General features: G+C 39.1%; 1 protein-coding gene across 2 annotated transcripts; it reads right to left on the bottom strand.

The window, feature by feature from the left end:
• Positions 1-1,045: 1,045 nt before the first annotated feature.
• On the bottom strand, positions 1,046-18,240 carry LOC306999493 (TSC22 domain family protein 2-like). 2 transcript variants are annotated; one of them, XM_079614197.1, is made up of 4 exons: positions 16,118-18,202; positions 8,505-8,579; positions 5,236-5,287; positions 1,121-2,666 (listed from the first exon to the last, which is right to left on the bottom strand). In XM_079614197.1, the coding sequence occupies exons 1-4, from the start codon at positions 17,620-17,622 to the stop codon at positions 2,349-2,351; spliced, it is 1,950 nt and encodes a 649-aa protein (XP_079470323.1). In that variant the 5' UTR covers positions 17,623-18,202; the 3' UTR covers positions 1,121-2,348. The 2 variants fall into 2 exon arrangements, with proteins under 2 accessions (XP_079470324.1, XP_079470323.1); XM_079614198.1 differs by lacking the exon at positions 8,505-8,579 and having other exon boundaries at positions 1,046-2,666; positions 16,118-18,240.
• Between the last annotated feature and the right edge of the window lie 2,110 nt (positions 18,241-20,350).

Below are 20,350 nucleotides of genomic sequence, written 5' to 3'. Positions count from 1 at the left end.
CTTTACACGACAATGACACTGAAAACAGAAACGTTTTTACTTTGGGTTTATCGCGTACAGACGACTTTATTGTAAAAAAACGTTAACCAAACTGCTGTATTATTCATGCCAGGCCAGTAGGTGGCGATGTCACTTTGTAAAGAAACATTACACACCTATTTAAAGGAGATAAAAACAAAAGCGTTGCAATGCTACTGCGCATGTCTGGTTTTCACAAATGTGTTTCTGTAGTTCACACGGAGATAAGGGTGTTGTTTAAAAAAAACTTTGAATCCCGTTTTCAAAAGTTAGCATTTTGTTAAGTGAAAATTAACGTTAGGCCCCCAAAACACCGGTGTCGTGTAAATGACCAGCCGAAACGCATAAAGCTTTCCCTTTTTAGTAGAAACCCGTGTCATGTAAACGCCCCTTAGAATTTTAATATCGGTTCATCTTTAAGTGAGAAGTACTTTATGGGGGGACAAAATACAACCACAATACAATCAACTAATGGTAATATAGGTGAAATATTACTTGTTCTTGACTTGCTTCATGTGATCCAAAAAAAGGGGGGTCATATGCAGGTCATACTTCAGCTCAAAAAAAAAAAAAAAATCATGAATTTTTGGGTGTGGTGGAAAATTTGCTAAATATGTAAAGAATTCTTAAAATGATCAAATAAAAAAATCAGCATTTCTCTGCTACATAAACAGGCTGAGGTAAGTTGCAGAAATGTGTATCTTGCTGTTTTACAGCGAGCCATACACAATTTATGAAGTACAAACACATTAATCAGATGATGCCTAAAACTTTCTTGATCTTTTTCTTTATAATTCAAGTTGACCCTTCTCAATTAATATGTGGGTCTTTTTTGAGCCTGAAATGTTATATGCTGTATACTTTAACTTAATATGGTATATTTAAAAAGCACAAGTGGTATGTATCCGCCACCCACACATCAAGGTAAATCCATCATGTTTCCTCTCAGTGTGGGGAAGTCACTGCCTACAGTGTGGTCATGCGAGACTGAAAGTGTGAAAATAATCATCATGGTTCATAAAGCAGAAACGAGTATCGCAGACAATTTAGCTGTTTGTTTCTAGCAAAATGTGCATTAATACAAATCTTCCTAAGCACTTTTGTAATTTGAATATTGCATTTATTTAAATACATTAAAATTTGCAATGTAACAAAACTATTGGCATATGAAATTCAAACACCATTTAAATGAACAAAACATGGCTCACTTCATTTTCTGTGGCTAGTGCGTTGCACACACTAGTTCATTTTTTTTCTCCTCACCATCACCTCCATATCTCCTTCCCCCGCTGACACCATTCACAGACTACTTACAATATGAGTGCCCAATACAAATATGAGGTAAGAAAGTGGTTTGACATTTACAGATCATGCAGAACATGCCTAAAAAGCAACAAAAATATTTGTTGTGAGGAACATAAAAAAAAAAAGTACAGAAAGGATGTGTGCATAACAAAAGAAAAGAAAAAAAAGAATTACACAGCTTTGCATCTTTGGTTACAAAGTAGGTTGAACAATTTCACAGTTTTTTTTCTTCTTTTAAATCCCCTTCCCAACCCCAAAAACATGAGACATCAGGGTAGCGGGCAGGAGAATATGGCAACGGACTTCTTTTTCCAACATACTAGCAACAGAACTGAAGCATTCTTCATCAGGGTAGATCATTGAGGATTCAGTTTAGATCTTCGCCCACAAACCTGTACAAACTTGTTACGCTCTTTTTATTCTTTATACTATACAAAATGTACATTCACGCCAGGTTCACATTCTTTATCCACAGAGGAACTTTGCTGTTAGTGTTTGAACTCTACCCACTGTTTATGGTTGCATTGATGATTGATAATGTAAGACTGCTTGCTTGGATTTATGACCAATTACTGTCGGATTTATGAATCGAAAAGGTTCCTCTCGAACTTATCGGCTTCTGTGACATTGTTCCTCACTGAAAATAGCAGCCCTATAATAAATAACAAACAGTACAATTGTACTTGACAGGTGAATCGAAATCATGTGAAGTACGGTGGCTCTGAAAATAGACTCTCGCTTCTTACAACATGAAAACTGCAATGCTAAAAAATACACCGCTTTCATGGCTGGATTCTCTTTATTAAAAAAATAACTCTTCACAAACTCTCCACCTCGTCCAGGGGGGAACGGGCCATGCGGGAGCCCCGATCAAGACCGCGGTCCACAGGCATGCTAGCATGTTGCGCCCGAGCAGAACACGCCTCTCACCCGTCCTGATGGCCGACATCATGCGCGCTCAGCGAAGTAGTGAACGAGGCAGGTTTTCTGCTGTTGTAATGATATATGCGTCGTTCGCACAGGCTTCAGGCGGAGGTGACGTTGGGCTGTGGTTGTCGTGGCAGGGAGTCCAGGGTCGTATTGGCGTCTAGCTGAAGGTAAGGCTGAAGTTGGGGCTGGGCCTGGGCCTGACCCGGGACGGGCCCCAGCTGGGAGGGAGAGTTGGATGGGTTGCAGTTGGGCTGGACGGTGAGTTGGGAGAGTTGCTCGCTGTTGGCTAAAGATTTGAGCACAGCGTTCTCTCGCTCCAGCACAGAGTTTCTCTCAAAGAGCTCCTTTATCTGCTCCTTCAACACCTCCACCTCCTCCCGCACGGCATACATCAGATGACTTTTCACTAAATCCTAGAGCCAAAACATGACATAATTTCAGCATCAGAACCCGTTCAAAATCTGTCTTACTAATTTTACTATTATTACAGAGGACCTATTATGCCCTTTTACAGTCTTGATTTTGTTTTTGGGGTCTACTTGAATAGGTTAATGCTTACACGTTCAAAAAAAAGTTTTTTTCACATGTTTGATATTGTTGCAGCACCAGTCTCTTCCCAGTCTGTCAGTAACGCTGTGTTTAGTTCCTGTCTCTATGAAGCCCCTCCTTCTGAAAAGCACAATGTGCTCTGATTGGTCAGTTGGATCAGTTAATTCAAGGAACTTGGTTCTAGGAACTAGCCACCAGGATGGTTCCCTGAGAACTAATGGTTCCCCTAAGAACATTTTCCTGGATGCATTCGCACCGCCAGTAGGAACTCTAAAGTGGCGTAAGCCGAGCTTGTTGTTGTGACTTTAATTTTGACGGCGCGGCGGACCTTTATTTTGACCCCGCTGGGAACGCCAGAGTCTGAGCGCACAGTGCTTGCATTCTCCGTGTTCATTAGTTTACGATCTGTCTAACAGTTCTGTCTAATACGTTATTGGATAGAAATGTTATACATAGAAAGTAGACAGTAAGTTATATGAAAAGTTATTAGCGTATGCCGTAAGTTATATGAAAAGTTATTAGCGTATGCCGTAAGTTATATGAAAAGTTATTAGCGTATGCCGTAAGTTATATGAAAAGTTATTAGCGTATGCCGTGTGGTTATATGAAAAGTTATTAGCGTATGCCGTGTGGTTGATGTCCAGTGTTGCTTTTGCTTGGTCCACTCAAAGTTGCGTTGGATTTTCTCCTCAGCGTAAAGGCTAAGAGGCTCATCTATCACTGTTTTCCATGTTTGTAGAGTTAGTTTCTGGAGTAAATATAGGCTATAATCTGTGTGTTTACAGCTTTTTTTTAAATGGCGGGTGCTGGCGTTTCGCGTGCATTCGGCCAATCAGCGAACACTAACGTCACGGATAGTTCTTATTAGAGGTCGACCGATTCATCGGTTTTGCCGATTAATCGGCACCGATTGTTGACTGGTGGAACTATCGTTATCGGCAAAAATATATACCGATAGTATTTCCTGGTTGCGTCCATTGCTGGAGCGGCTGAGAAGCGCACGCTGTCATTCATTACACAGTGTAAGAGCTGAGAAGGGTCTGCTGGCATGATGCAGTACAAGAGCGGCCTCTAGAGGTGTAATAAAAACTCGTGCCTCGTGTTGTTTATTTCGACACGTGATTCTGCGTGCTGCACTGAGAGCACATGCTACGCGGAGAGCGCTGACATCAGATGCGCGTTTAGAGCACCGACAGCTCAAATGTATGTATACAGTACATTGTCATATCATTATAAAGTGATTAATTTGTTGACTAAATGCTGCATTAGTAGAGACAGTAGGCGTTTGTTTGCCTTCGAGGCTGAGAGGACGCTAACATTAGTAGTACCTCAAGCGGTTAAAACACTGACAAACATAAACGTAAGTCCGACCCGAATGTTTAATGTCACAATTGTCACCTCTATTTGCATTAGTTCATATCCAGCTGGTCACTTTTATGCATTAAATATGCAGAGAAGTTGCATATTTAAAGCTAGAGACGTAAGCAAACTGATATGTTTATACAGCCGACAGAAACATAAACGAATCAGAAAAGCATTCGATTTCGGTTATTTATTTTTTTCATCTTCACTTTAATACAAATTTTGTTACTTTTTTATTAATTAAGTTGGCTTGAAAAGAACAGTTAAATAGTTACATTTTGAATGTAACTGGTTTTATTTGTTATTTAGAGTATTACTTTTTGTTTCAGTTTGAATGAATGTCTTTTATTGACTTAAATATTTATTCACATTTATATATTTATTTCATTTAGCATGTTTTCATGGTTCAATACAGTTTTTTTATTTTTATAATAAAGTTCAGCACTGTTTTACTTGGAGTGTTATGTTTGTTTTTTATCCAGTATCAATTTTAAAAACTATCGGTTCATTAATCGGTTATCGGCAAGTATGGCCCAACCTAGCTATCGTTATCGGTAAAATCCACTATCGGTCGACCTCTAGTTCTTATAGTGCTGGTTTAGACCCGACTCTGAAGTAGGAGATAAATAAGTTCCTCCAAAAGGAGTTCCTAGAAGAAAAATCGTTCCTAGTTCCTGCGGTGCGAACACGCCAAAATCCGGGTACTTCCGCCAATAGTTCTAGGAACTATGAAAAGGTTCCTCCGGTGCGAAAGCCCCTAGTGTTGTGTGATTGGTCAACTGTTGACCAATTGGTCGAGCAGGTTTCAGAAAATGTCAGAAACCGCGAGTTTCAATACACTGCTAACGCAACTCAACCAGGCTTTGTCCTTTTGTTTTGCATATGTAAATGAAGTTTCAGGGAGTTCAGAAACAGTTAAAAATATAGAGAATAACTATCTCTGGAATGACTGTGTTTTGTAACTTTACAGACCTATTTCATTCCCAAACAGCAACATTACACGAAAATTTTAAATGTATCTTGAAATCTCGTATAAAATAATATGTTTATATATATAAATGAAAAACTTACCATTGCTTGCTCTATTTTATTATCAATGGCGACCACACTTGCTCCAGAGGCACTGCAATTGGAAAAAAAAGTCTTATTTAAAACATGTGCTGCAAAAAAACATCATAACCATTTTGCAGACGTTTAAAGCCTGCACATTGAAGAATAACAAACTGCTCCTGTTGCCGCTTTCCTCTCCAAACATAGTGTTGCGTTTTTTCATGTTATATTGCGCCACATGCACACACACATCAGTCTTCCAACAAATCGTGGTAAAATCATGGAGCAGACCCTCATAACGACAACTAACCATCGCAAACAGCACAGAAGAGTACAGTGCTATGTGGACGGGGGGGCGGCAGCCTCCATCTGATACTCATACAGGGTTTTGTCCAACGAGGGTGGAGGAGTGTAAAGTTAACTCCGTTTAGAAACATGCACAACAAAACAATCACGTCACTGAACACTGTACTGTATACTTTATACAATCACAGTCATAACATTAAAGGAAGGAAGGACGGATGAATTGATGGATTTTTTAACTGTCTATACATAAAAGAATCCTGAAAAGCTAAACTTTCAATATTGCTAATAATATTAATTGCATCTTGTGCGTAAAATTAGAATTAGATTAGAATGATTTCTGAAGGATCATGTGACACTGAAGTCTGGAAGCAATGATGCGGAAAATTCCGCTTTACCTTAACAGAAATAAATACCATTTTAAAATATATTAAAATAGAAAATTTAGACCAGGACTAATTTGGAACTAATTTCTTAATGTTTTATTTTCGAGTGTATATTTGTAAAAAAAAAATGTATACATGCTGTTGTTTTTTTTTTAACCCATCAATCCATCCAATGCACTGACGCAGATCACATGTGTAGAGAGTCAAGGCAATGATGACACTGATTTAGAGACATTCTGTACTTTTCCCTACAATTTACTATCACAGGAAAAGCAGATTAGCATCAACCATAAAAGGTCCATTTAAGAGGAAATGCATTCAGTACAAAATCACACTGACACAATTTGGGAGACTAAATGGCTCATCATGTTGTTGTAATGATAGCTTTCACAAGCACATACACACGTACACATGCATACGCAATCGTCGAAGAAATATACAATCTCAAAAGTAAAGAAAAATTCACTTAAATATGATCCGGTCAGTGCTGTCTTGCAGTTTCAAGTCGCACAAACATGTACAATGCATCTCATCCCCTCTAATGTCACAGAGTCAAAATATTGACCAAAGATTATTTTGAGCAGAATCTTTGCCCTTAAAAGAAACAGTATGTTGGGGAACTTGTTCAACTGATGAATTAGATCTAGTCTTGCAACATATCCAAGACCACAGTAAAGGCTGCCGATAACCTTGAGCCAAGCAAAGGTATTTAAAGGCTCTCATAAAGCTTTTGCAGGCTTGTCCATACAAACAAAGGTTCGCTTGTCTTATGCAACTACTTATTCTTGTCTTTTAAAACAAGATGTCGTGAGTTGAGAATGTAAGGTTAGTGTCGAAAAACCAGGCTGACTCAGAAGAGATATCACATCAAAGTGCCACAAATAGCCATTAAAAGCAGGGTAGACGGTTTGTTTCAGAAACATTTTTTGTTATGCTGCTTGAAAGTCTCTTCACATCCTGATAGCAATCACTAGGTGAAGTGGTCTAAATGTATTTATATATATATATACGTTGACATCACGTCCTCAGCGCGTTTCATGCTATGCAGAGTTAGACAGATGTCAGTCACAGAGCACCGCAACAGAAACAGCAGCCGCCTTTTACAGTTCCTCCTGAACCAAAACAACCAGCTTATGCTGCGTTCATGCCAAAACTACTGTAATTTGTAAGAGATGGAAACCTGTGACGTCGGAGCGGTTCGTGACTCGAATTTATGCGTTTCAATGGCAACCCTATCAACGCTGAAATGAATCTGCAGCAGTCAGGTGGTACAGGTCAGAGCTCTTTAAGATGTTTATGTTCATTATTACTGTATTGTTATGTGCTTTGAGTCACGAGGTAGTTTAACGCCGTCTCTCGTGATGCTTTTGTTTGCTCCCTGCTGAGCGTGTTCATGTGTTTTGAAGGAGGCGTGGCTTTGGAGACGCTCTGAAGGGAGGGTGGGATCTCACTATTTAATTTAAAGATAGGAAAAACACATGCATCACAATAGCTGAAATGAAATTGTATTTTACATAATATTTACAAAATTAGAAACTATTTGAAAAAAAAACAATGAAAAATAAATCTGTAAAATAAAGAATAATCATGTTACAGTATTTTTCACAAATAAGGAAATTGTTGAAAATATGAATGAAAGTAGTAAACACTGTAACCAACAGGGCACAGTAATCTGGTAGGTTTGTGCACACTGGGAATCATATTTTTTTGAATAAATGAATCGAAGATTTAAAATTGTAGATCGATTTCTTCAAGTTAAAATTAACTTATTTTGATGATTTTTTATTTATGAGTTTTAGTGTGTATTGGTCAATAGTTTTTCCCAAACGAAACTGTGAAAAGCTTGTGAAGTGACTCTCAAAGCAGCTCTGAAGATGAAGTTCATGTGTTCATGTCCTCGCCCAAAATGCAGACGCTGAAAACACTGTGAGCCTCACCAAGTGTGTGAGTTTGTGTATCAGACGAAACCGTCACACAGAGACGCAGAAATCACTTATCGACATGCAATGACTGCCTGTTGTTGCGTTTATTTCTTCTGTGTTTCTGTTATATCGAGCTTATCATCGTTATCGATGTAAATATTATTGCGATCTCGATATGATATAGTTTATCAAAAGGCCCTACGGTCGACCACTACTTATGGTAGGCCATGTTGGATAACCAGTTGTTGAACAACTGACTAGTACATTTAAGGTATTTAGCTGTGGTGCATTTAATTGGAGATGCTCAAGTCCAGTCAACTAGATGTTCAGAAACTAACCGACTAGCCCAATTATGACATTTTTTGCTTTTGCACATTCCTAAAAACAACAAATTATCTTATTGGCATAAATCCTTATCTGCAGCTCAACACTGGCTTCAGCTAATTAATTGTGTTAATGGAAAGCAATGCGTTTGAAGCACGATTTCAGTATCCCATTTTCCCATAGGCTTTTAGCCCACATTTATTAATATTGCAATTTGCATATGAGCATTATGAGGTTATGTTTGCGCTGAGCTCCACTGCAGAGAGCACCACTTAAGCCTCAAAGCCATGCCCGCCCCATGCAGCACACTTCAAACGTCATTTGCGTCACACCAGGGTCTGTCCCATTACTGTACCTATCACAGGTCATCTTTGAGTCCTTCAGCCTACTGCCAGACTGGAAAGCTTGGTAGAAAGCTGTGGAGGGATTCCTGCGCTCCATCCAGCAGAAAGAGAGAAATAGAAAAAGTTACGTGAGAAATGAAAAGTTCAGGTCAAAGGGGAAATCAAAGGAGAGTTGATTTGTAGTCTGCTCAGACTGTAGTAAAAACATCCAAAAGAACAATTGAGGTTAACTGGGAAATATATCAGATGTTCACTAAATATTTGCAATGATTTCGCTTTTGTGACCATTAGGTTTCATGATCGTGTCATCAGATTAGTTTGACAATCGATCCTTGTCTCGTCGACTTGCAAGTACAAGAACACTCAGATAAGCGTTTGATTGAATCTCTATATTATCAAAAGTTTGGGGTCCGTTAGATGTTTTTTTAAATGTGTCTCTTACCATGTTCTCTGATCATTTATTCCTGTGATGGTAAAGCTGAATTTTCAGCATCATCACTCTAGTCTTCAGTGTCACATGATCCTTCAGAATTTCTAATATGATGATTTGACTAGAAATATTTCTTAACAGCTGATAACATAAGCCTTTCTCAACAGATTATAACATAAGTCTTACTGTAACGTAATTTTATGCATCCTTGCTGAATAAAAGTACTCCAAACGTTTGAACTGTAGTGTACGACGTCACTCGATTTATTCTTGAGCTTTCAATTATCACACTATATACTTAAATTAATTTTCAGCAATTCTCAAAGTTCCTATTTAAAGCCATTTTAAAACAAATACATAAAGATATATATGAAATCTAAATGACAATAAAAATTTAAATACAGAATTTATCTATATTGCCAAGTCATAGGTAAACAGCATGTATTATAACTTTAAAAAGTCTCAATGACACTTAAAGATACAATTATGAATCCTAAGCATCTAAATAAAGCTTGGTCAGTGATCACTTAAGTTCTTGTGATGTCTCGGCGAGGTAGGGGACCACAGACGGTAACCATTATCTCCATTTCTCCAAACTAACAGGGCCTTCTCTTTAAAGTAAAAGGACAGAATGTCCTATATCAGGATGGGAGGGCTACAGCAGTTAGGCAGGGGGAGACCCTCCTCTCCATATAGCCCTCTATATAGGAATGGGAGGGGACAGGAGTAGATTTACCACATGTGTGAATATCTGGACTCTGAGCAAACAGCTTTTCCTAGAATCCGAGGAACACTGGCTGCTCTCCGGTGGGGGCTGAGACCCCACAACCACACTCCTCCAAAGGGCTCTTTTTCCTCTTGCTATGCATGCAACCTCATGGGGACGGCAGATTATATCTGGATCCAATAAACATCAGGATCGTTGCTTAGAAAGCATTCGACTATAGCTACATGTTGAGACAAATGTGCATTTTCTGTAGATTCCAACTGTGTGGTGAATGTTACACATGCGCTAATCGAAGAAACGAAAAACACACTATAGGCTAATATGCATGCATCTTGTAAAATAAGGTAACCAGGTTAGGGTAACCATAACAGTGGTTTAAAAAAAATGGGTTTCAATTTCATCACTGAGGTCAGTGTAATAGTACATTATTTATACCTCTGAGGTGGATCAGAGAAAATGCACTTTCAATTAGAACATGTGAAATGGTTTAAAGACAAGGTGAATCATGACACTGACAACCAAAACAAGGCATTTCAAAAGTCCATCCAACATTCAAAATGTGATCTGCCTAAAGGGACGGTCTCACAAGACTAAGATGAGTGAGCAGCCTACACAAGCAGCATATTTTGGCATCATTAGCTGCTTTTCCACTGTCAGGCCAGCGCGAGCCAGGGCTAACAAAGTGTTGGGCGGGGCCAATAGCCTCGAACCTTCGAGCCCAAAATCAAGTTGCGTTCCACTGCCGGGCCAGTAGCCCCGGAGCGCAACCCTTAGTCCCACCCTTAACACACCTCCAACGACGTCACACAACATCACCATTTCACCAGCTGACTGAAAACAAGCTAAAATCGCAAAATGAGCATGACAGAAGTGAACGTTTGGTCTTTACTTAACGACTTAAGATTCCAGTAGAGCCGCTCGATTATGAAAAATAAAATAAAAATCATGATTATTTAACAAGTGTATCGGTGGGTGATAATTTAAATGTCTTTCAATTTTGTAATTTTAAATGTCAGTGAAATTTCACAATTATCGATACTTCAGAAAAGAAAAAAAACGTGGTAATTGTAAGTAAAAAAATCTTCAAAACAGGTACAGAAGACAAGTAAACAGTCAGCAATTCAATAAGAACAAATTACAATAATTACAAACAAAACTGACAAAAATTACAACAGAACAAAAAAGTGCTTTGGGTTTTTCAGAAAGATGTACTAACATATGTCTTCAGATATGTAATGTGATTGTAAGCCTACAACAGAAATAGAATAATCAAATGTAAAATAACACTGCTGTATACATTAAATGTACACTAATCCTTATTAAAACTACAAAAGTTATACATTCAAGAGCAGTGAGTGATTCTATCGGTGTCTTTTGTTGTTTGATTAACAATAATGACTGCAGCAGATTTATTAGGCTGCTGTCACTTTAAGAGTTGCACGAATCCAATATACCGTTACACGCAGTAAACGTGACCACACCTTTAGTCTGCCTGGGCCATTGTTTCACAGTCAAAAAAATAAACTGAGTAGACGGAACAACAACAAGAAGAAACAAAGATCACTGGAGTAGTGGACTGAATGACACTCATCTGGCACTAGAATTCAATTACTGAAGTTCTAGGCTATACTTTAAACCCCTGATGGAAAATAATGAAATACACTAGGGTGTTGTGCACACACCCTAGTGTACTCTTCTCTTTTGTCTTAACATTAATAAACTGATAAAGAAAAAGAAAAAACTTGTATCGAATTTGCATCTGTATCTGCAGATACTCAAGGTTGCAGTATCGGTATCGGACTTGAAAAAAGGTATTGATATCGATCCATCCTTAGTATTTATAATGTATTCAAAATTTGAGTGTGCTGTGTATTTTTTATGCTTAAAAGTATTGTGATGTTAGCTTGGCAACAAACTATTGGAATCAATTAGTGCACTTTACATAAGTAGTGCTATTTGTATGATACATGGGGTTGCTGCCTACCCAGTGTGCCAAATCAGTCACTTATCAGTGTGAAATATTTTGCATGCTTAAAGATTTAGTGTGACTGCCGCTTGCACAACATGAAAGCAGCAGCTTTTATTCCTGAGACGAAACGGAGACTCTACACGAGCAAAGGCCTACAGAAGTTCCCCCACAGGAAGTACCTGAAGAGCGTGTTCTGAAGACTTTGACAGATTGTGAACTGCTTTACTGTCAGCTGAAGTCAGCAGTGTTGCCCGGGATGGAGGTGTTGTTGAGAGAGCATGCTTTTAAAGAAAGAGGGAGGGAATGCTTGCAATCAATCAATCAATCAATCAATCAGTGTATGAATCTTGACAAATCATCTGTACTTACGACTCGTAAAGTAGGACAAACTATTGTTTTGATCAACAAACTAAACTAACTGAGCCCTGAAAGCTGAAGGTAACGCCAAATAAAGGCCGGCTTTAACTTTTTAATGCTAGTCTTCATATTCTATTGGTCTGCCTTACATAACTGGTTATTTGCCAGGGATGTTATATGCCAGCGTGTGCATCATCATATCTCAAAAAGGCGGCAAAAACAGAAGAGGTTGCACATTCTAGCCAGCAGATGGGGCAAAATCTGATCTCTTGTTGCACAATGAGCTAATTCATGGAAAACACTTTCAGATGTTAGATTTATAATCCCAAGACTTAGAATGTCAAAACAACATCACATATGGGACAAAGTAATTACTAACTGTTACTTTGAAGACCTTGGACCCGGTCTATGTTGTGAATGACCATGTGACACAATGTTTTGTTAGTTGAAACTGATTGGGTGGATTTCACACAACACGTCCATGTCATATTTCACTCAGAATCAAAACAAACAAGTTACATTTTGCTTCAGGAAAATGGAAAAATTGAAACCTCTATTAAAGTAATGAGAATTGGTGCAAGACATGTTTAACTGTCGTGAAGTTGTCATGCCATAATCCTAATGGATCTAAAAAATATAGTTGAGCAATGGAAAAGAAGTCTCTTCTGCTCACCAAGGTAGCATTTAGCCTATCTGTTAATAAAAACAGTAAAAACTATTTAAAATAAATGTTTTCTTTTTTTAATGCATTTTTAAACGTGATTTATTCCTGTTGTCAAAGCAGAATTTTCAACATCATTACTCCAGTGCCTTCAGAAATCATTATAATATGCTGATTGTATTACTAGAAAATAGAAATGCTTATTATCGAGGTTGCACTGCTTAATATTTTTGAGAAAAAAAATTTTTCCCCCAGAATTCTTTGATGAATAGAATTTCAAAGAACAGAATTTATTTAAAATATTGTGTAACATTCTAAATGTCTTCACTCACACTGTTGAGCAAGTTAATGTATCCTTGCTGAATAAAAGTAATAATTTCTTTAAAAAAAACGAAAAAAAACGTATTGACCCCAAACTTATTGACCCCAAACTTTTACGAATTTCTTAAATTTTATTTAGATTTTAAGATATTGACTGATGTTTAACAAAATGTCTATACATTATTTTAATTAGGGATGCACCAATATGAAACTGTTGGCCGATGCCGATAACTCTTTGTATTAGAAAGCTGATAACCAATATATTGGCCGTTTTTTTTATTTTTTTTATAATTATTATCTCACCATTAAAATCCATGACCCAAGCACACAATTTTAAGTACCCTATATGACAGGCTTATGTTGCACTTAACCACATTTTCCTTTTTGAAGTGGTTTCAATCATATTTCAAGCAATTTAAAAACGTCATAGTGAACGCATCTAAAGTGTCTCAGCTGAAGGAAATAATTCATTTATCGGCTTTAATATGTCGGCCCAATAACGATAACATTAAAAATGAACGTATATCGGCCGATATATTGTGCATCCCAAATCTAAATCTATAAACAATCTCCAAAAAAATTACACCAGAGAAAAAAACAGCTCTACCCATAATGCTCAGATTAAAAACATATGAAGCTGCGAGCAGTGCCAACCAAACCATATTTACAAAGTATAAATCTAACTGCATCTGCTGGGTGAACAATTTTTAAATACTTTCATGGAGTTTGAGGGAACAAAGACAGATGCATGGTATCCGCAAAATATTTCAGTAATTCCTGAACAGGAATGCTTTCTTGAGGAAATCACTCAACACGTTATCTTAACAACTGGCTGTCAGATGACCCTTGTGCCCCTATACATAAAGTAAATAATGTGAAAACCATGTCTTTAGAGTCATAAATAAGGAGTGATGATGGCTGAGCGAAGTAGTACATGTAGTAGAGCGTCCTTATCTCTAGAAGTAAAACACAGGGGAAGGTCTACTGTCCGCTACGTGATAGGCATTCGCTACACCCCCCCTCCCCCCCTCTGCATATCAGCTACAAAAGGTGTCACCATTTAGTGACAAGCGTCTTTACCCCGGGCTGGACGAGTGACAGGCACGTAGGAGGCATCGAGCGGAGATCCAGCCCTTGAGTTTAAAGGCCACTGCCTGCTCGCACTATACTTTGACTAGTACATAAGCTGAACCCACAGAGTCATCTAAAGCACTTGACAGTTCACCATTTCCTCTCGAGTATGCCAACAAGTTGATATATATGTGTACAAGTTGCAACGCTGGAACTGAAAGTCGAGCATCTAAGAGGAAGCCAAGCACTGACACTTCTCAACTGAAACCGTGTCACCAGATATGCACGGTCCCCTTTTTCAATTGAGAAAGCACTGCCATTTCTGGCATGGTTGTGACATCCGGAAGCAAACAAGAAACATTTTTGTGTGCATGCTTGTTTTGAGTTCTGCTGCCAAACTAGTAAACATATCTTTTCAAAATATCAGTAAACATACAACCTCACTGTACGTTCAAAACAACTTCAACCTATGTCTTACATATACACTACTGTTTGGGGTCAGTACTTGTTTTCTTTGGGGGTTTTTTAGAGAAATTAATACTTTTATTCAACAAGAACACATTCAATTGATCAAAAGTAACAGTTAAAACATTCACAATGTTTCAAATAAATTCTGTTCTTTTGAACTTCCTATTCATCAAAGAATCCTGGAAATTAAGCAGCACAAAACTGTGTTCAACATTGATAAGAAGATATGTTTCTTGAGCAGCAAATCATCATATCAGAATGATTTCTGACGGATCATGTGACACTGAAGACTGGAGTAATGATGATAAAAATCCAGCTTAAAAATACATCTTAAAATATATTAAAATAAACAGTTATTTTAAATGGTAATATTTCACAATATTACAGTTTTTCTGTATTTTTGATCAAGTCAGTGCAGCCTTAAAACCATAATAGTCTTTTTTCAAAAACATTTGGAAGAACATTACTGACCCCAAACATATGGTAGTATATTAAACTAAACCGACTTCATTACCACAAAAAAAAAAGGCTATATTCTTCGGATAAAAGGCATCACAACACATCCTACCTTCCCGATCAAGTGAACGATGAAATATTAACAAAACATTTTTAAATGGATGTCAACACACAAACTCCTTCAAAAGTTTCTGAATAGCAGGATGTTCCCCGTGAAGATTTGTTTTCACTAAATTATCCGATAATCCCATTATTTTAATGACTTTTGCTGTTATTCGAAAATGAGAACAACAGTAATAATAAAAACGTGGGTGTGTCCAAACTTTTGACTGGCAGTGGGATAGCAAGAGACGGAATAGCAGCAACCCTAATGAGAACACACACATCCATCACATGTCACTGCATTCCTCACAACACAACCATTTGCACATTAATGCTAAGAACACCGCGTGGAAATTTACCAGGATGAAATGACTGAAGGCTGTTCTCCTTGCTTGATTTAAAATCTGTGCTACATTTCTTTTCTACTCTTATACATTTGTTGACACCGTTCCCATAACAGGGACAGTTCAACCAAAAATGTAAATTCTGTCATCATTTACTCGCCCTCAAGTTGTTCCAAACCTGTATGAGTTTCTTTCTTCTGCTGAACACAAAAGAAGATGGAATGAAGAATGTTGGTGACCAAACCCCACTGACAAAAAATAATACTATGAAAGTCAATGGGGTCCATCAACTGTCTGGTTACAACACCGACATTCTTCAAAATATCTTCTTTTGTGTTCAACAGGTTTGGAACAACTTCAGGGTGAGTAAATGATGGGTGAACTATCCCTTTATCATCAAACAATCCTTGAAATCTTACCTGAGCCTATGTATGCATAAAAATAAACACTGTCTGGAAAATATAATAAAACTAAAGCTAGATTTAAAAAAAAGAAGAAGAAGGGTTCCCATGCCTTTTGACCAAATTCAAAGATGTTTTTTTATACAGACTAATTTCCATCTCATGAATTATTGAATTCTCTACATATCAATTTGAATGAGTTTTCCCGACCTGAAAATCTATTTTAAAATCTCTTGACATTTCCAGGTCTTCCATGACCATGGGAACCCTGCATAAAAAGTGAAAGTTCAAGCACTCAGAACATGAATGGCACCTCACCTGTCCTCCTCCCCATCAATGGGAATGGATATCCCGAAAAGGCTGTTGACAGCCGGACTGGACAACTGCAGGCCTTCTGTGATTAAGGGCTTCATCATGTCTGTACTGTGAATCTGTGCCGACGCATCAGACATCCTCCGGCTCTCGTCCGTCTGACTGAAACCCATGGCAGGAGAGCCGATGCCCGCTGCCGTCCCGCTGCGAGGAACCTGGCTGTGTGCAGAGGTATTAAGGTTGGGTACTGTTGCAGATCCTGGCAGAGCAGTGAGCAAACTCAAGGCTGGCACGCCACCTACTGTGACCGTCCCTGGTCCTGTGGGCATGTTCTGAACGCTTTGCGGCGGCGGCGACAAACCAGAGGCCTGGTATTGTCCCACTGGTGATTGCTGAATCGATATGGGGCTGATGTTGCTCAACAGCCCCACATGCTGCACCAGGTTTGGGACAGACGACACCAGCTGGCTCCCTAAGGGAACACCTCCAGGGACTCCGGGGCTTTCTACTGTACCCAGAACCTGCATCCCTCCAGCGGATGGGGTCGGAACGGGGGACGACCCCTGACTGACGGCATGTCCGACAGAAAGGCTTGCTCCGGGGTGCGTCTGGGTGACTGTAGGCATGTTACGCTGGGTGTATTCAGGCTGACCGGCTGATATCAGAGCCGGTTGGCTTTGCATGTGGTGTGCACTAGACTGAGGTTGATAAAGTTGAGGAGGAGGGATGCTGGGAGATTTCTGAAGGTGGGCACCCGGGTGTCCTCCATCATGATGGAGACTGTGAGGGACAGCGACGTAAGAGTTTCCCAGCACCTGCTGCTGAGAAGACGGAGGCACTGGCTTATTACTAAAGGTCTCGGGTGAACCGGAACCCGGGCCGGTGAAAGATGACCCGTTGCTACATGCGTCAGGTGCCACCTGAGCCATTACGGAGCCGACAGTGGCCCCGAGACCACTGTCCCTATCCGCTAAGGGCTCCGTCACATTGGTGTGCCTTATACTATCCACAGTCCTGTTCATCACAGAGCCATCCGGGTCTTTCTCATAATACTCCATACAGGTCCACCGGCCCCTCCTGAAGGGCTCTCCGGTGCCATGGTCAAGCTTAATGACCCTGAAGCGTGAACTGCAGCTGGTTACGGTCGCCGTGCTTGATGAATTTGTGACTTGAGACGTGCCCGCCGCTTGAGCACTAGTGGCCTGGATGCCCTGGTGCCCCAGGCTGTTGCGCGGGACAAACCCACCGTTCACGGGGGCGGCAGCGGGCAACTGCCCCTCTGTTTCACACACATTATTCAAAGTCTCCTCCGAGGAGCTCATGTCACAGACCTCAGGCTCATAGTCAGTCCTGGACATGTCAAATATCTCGGAGGACACGTCCTCTGTCCGGGACTCATCCGGGTCGTCCAGGCTCTCGGTGTCGTCGGTCGCGCTGTTGGCCGCGACTTGAGCCTGAGTCACACTCGTGATCTGAAAGCAACTCTTCTTCTTGGCCGGCATCTTCGACATGCTGAACAGCTTTTTATGACACCGAGACCCCTTAAAGACGCTGTTGACTTCACAAAACAGCAGATTGTTGCGGCACCGGACCCGAAATTTCACAGTTTTTCGAGATGATCGTGCGTCATCAGTCTTCCTCTTCTCTCCTGTTGCATTTTCGACGCGTGAACGGCGGACGAAAACAACCTCCACAAGCGGTGTATGAAAGATGATGTGTTGGTTCTTAACTTATCCTCATATGCTGGTGATCCAGAAGGGCGGTGTGTGTGTGTGTGTGTGTGTGTAAGGCCGCTGTCGTAGATTCGGCTGCGTTCACTCCCCCTGCTGCCTCTCACTTCTCTACCTACATATAAGTATAAAACACATCCTGAACGAGCGCTTTGAAACACCGCCTCCTACGGCACTAAACTCAGCGACTAGATTCGGGCATACTAACAAAACAACTACGAAAACGGTTAGAAATTAAAGTTTATGGCTAACTAACTGGCAGACTTCGGAAACAGAACATCTAAAAATTTCACCTCCCGACAAGATGGCTATATAAATTCGAGATGCATGCTGGGAAACGAGCGCAACAGGCATGACGCGTAACGGATCGTGAATACGGCTTCCTACGCTCAAACTAACGGCGTAAGTTCATTTACCCTTTCGTTTTAAATGTATGCACATTAAAACGGGAAAACTACGAGGTTTGCGTCTCGTTGGGGTAACCAGTCTTTACATAAAACATGTTCGTTTAACTCTACTCAAAAGATTTTTAAATATTTTTTGAAAGTCTGTTTTTTTATTATTCATATACTTGTTGAACATTAAAAGCTGTCATAATTGAAAGTTGTAAAAAAAAAAATTGCATTTAAGATTACGTTGAATTTTCACATAACATTCTACACAACATATACCCAACCAAGCAAGTTAAAGACAAGGGAAAGTTTTTTTTTTATGGAAGTCATTCTAGCTACTGGAAGTTTACACTAATGTCCTGGCAAAATAATAATAATATTAATGATAATAATACGATTTTCACTGTATGCTGTAGGCTATAAGTTATGCCTGTTATGAAATAAATTATTATATTTTAAATTAATATAGACTGACTATATAAAATTACAACACATAAAACACATTTGACATTCCTGGCATTTATGAGAAAAAAAATATTGAATTCACTGATTCTAGCTTGAATTCATTGTTTTTATTGTCTTCACTTATTCATCTAGCAGCTATAACAAAAATATGCCAACATTTTAGGGGTAAAAAAATCACACACACAAAAAAAATATTATAATTTTAGAGAGAACACTGCAGTTGAAAGGCTTTAGTGGAACTTGACTGTGTGACCACAGACTCTCAGTCGCAAAGTGATGTTCAGTTGTTCTATGAAATGCATATATTCATCTGTATGTATTTTTCTGAAACCATTTCACTCTATCTGCTGCAATTGTACAGTGCGGTTATCATATTGATGAATAGGTTTTTATTATACTTATTGAGTGGCATTGTGTGTAGAATATCAGCTATGACCAGTAGGCGGAGCAATTGCATTTCTGATCTGCACACACACACTTCTGATTAGCTTGAACCTTCTGGAATCCTCTAATATTGGCGGTGTTTTATCTTTCTTTTCAGCTCAAAATATTAAAATATATAATAATTGCGTTTTCTACGTGGAAAGTGCAATATAGAAACAACACACAGAAAATTCACACGACCATTAACCTACTTTGAGGAAAAGCCGGAAGTGCTTTAGTTCGGCAGTGAGGAGGAGACACCCCTCTGGTGGATTTTTCACAGATTTATTTCATATTCAGTTCTTAAAGCTCTAGATAAACGTTTCGGAAATTGTGTGTTCCACAAAGAGTGCATCAAACTCAATTTGGTCGTTTTTATGTGTAGGCCTAGTTTAAAGCCTACTCTTCAACCACTTTTTTAGTCTTATGCATAAAAGCAAATAATGCAACAAACCTTTTATGTTTTACTATGTTTTATCTTAAGTTGTCTGTTGGATTTAGGGGAGTGACAGGTGATTAGAATAATATTTCTTGGCTTTGTCAAATAAATCAGTTAAGATAACATAACCGTAGTTGGGTGTGCCTCCCCAATGACTGGCCTGTAAATGTCATGGTTTTGTTCTGTGTCTTGTGTCATTGTTTGCCACACGATCTGTCCTGATATTAATGACAATGGATGTAACCCAGCTGCTGAGGTGACTGTAGAAGTCAATGGACTGGGCAAACAAAATTATTTTGGGATTTACATTTAATTTAGTTTGCAAACATTGCCACTATAGTTTCATCTGAATCTGCAGAGTCTTGATATATCTCACAAAAACAATGTAGAAATATCATGGCTGATCTAATGGTCAAGGTTTTAGAACTATTCTCCACACTGGACCAACAAAAATGTTACAAAATAAGCCGGTCGGCTGATGTTTGACACGGTTGTAAATCTGTTGTTCTCTGAATTATTCTCCCATGTTAGCTCATTGTTTAGTAAGTTTGCCATTTAAAAATAAAAGGCTTCCTTTTTTCTTTCAAATTGGTTACAGGAAGACATGGTTGGTATTCAAAACAATTTAATGTGATTGACAAAATAAGTATCCTACATTTAATAACAACATAAATGAATGTACAAAACACATGTTTCCTAGTGTTACACAGGGGAGCCACTGGTTTCTGTGTCTCCTGTATAGTTTATTGCCTTCACTGAAGGAAACTGCGTTCCGGTCGCCTTCATCGCT

Source organism: Phoxinus phoxinus (genome assembly GCF_949152265.1).
Source record: "Phoxinus phoxinus genome assembly, chromosome: 5".
Classification (NCBI taxonomy): domain Eukaryota; kingdom Metazoa; phylum Chordata; class Actinopteri; order Cypriniformes; family Leuciscidae; genus Phoxinus; species Phoxinus phoxinus.
This window is presented reverse-complemented; position numbering and strand designations above follow the sequence as displayed.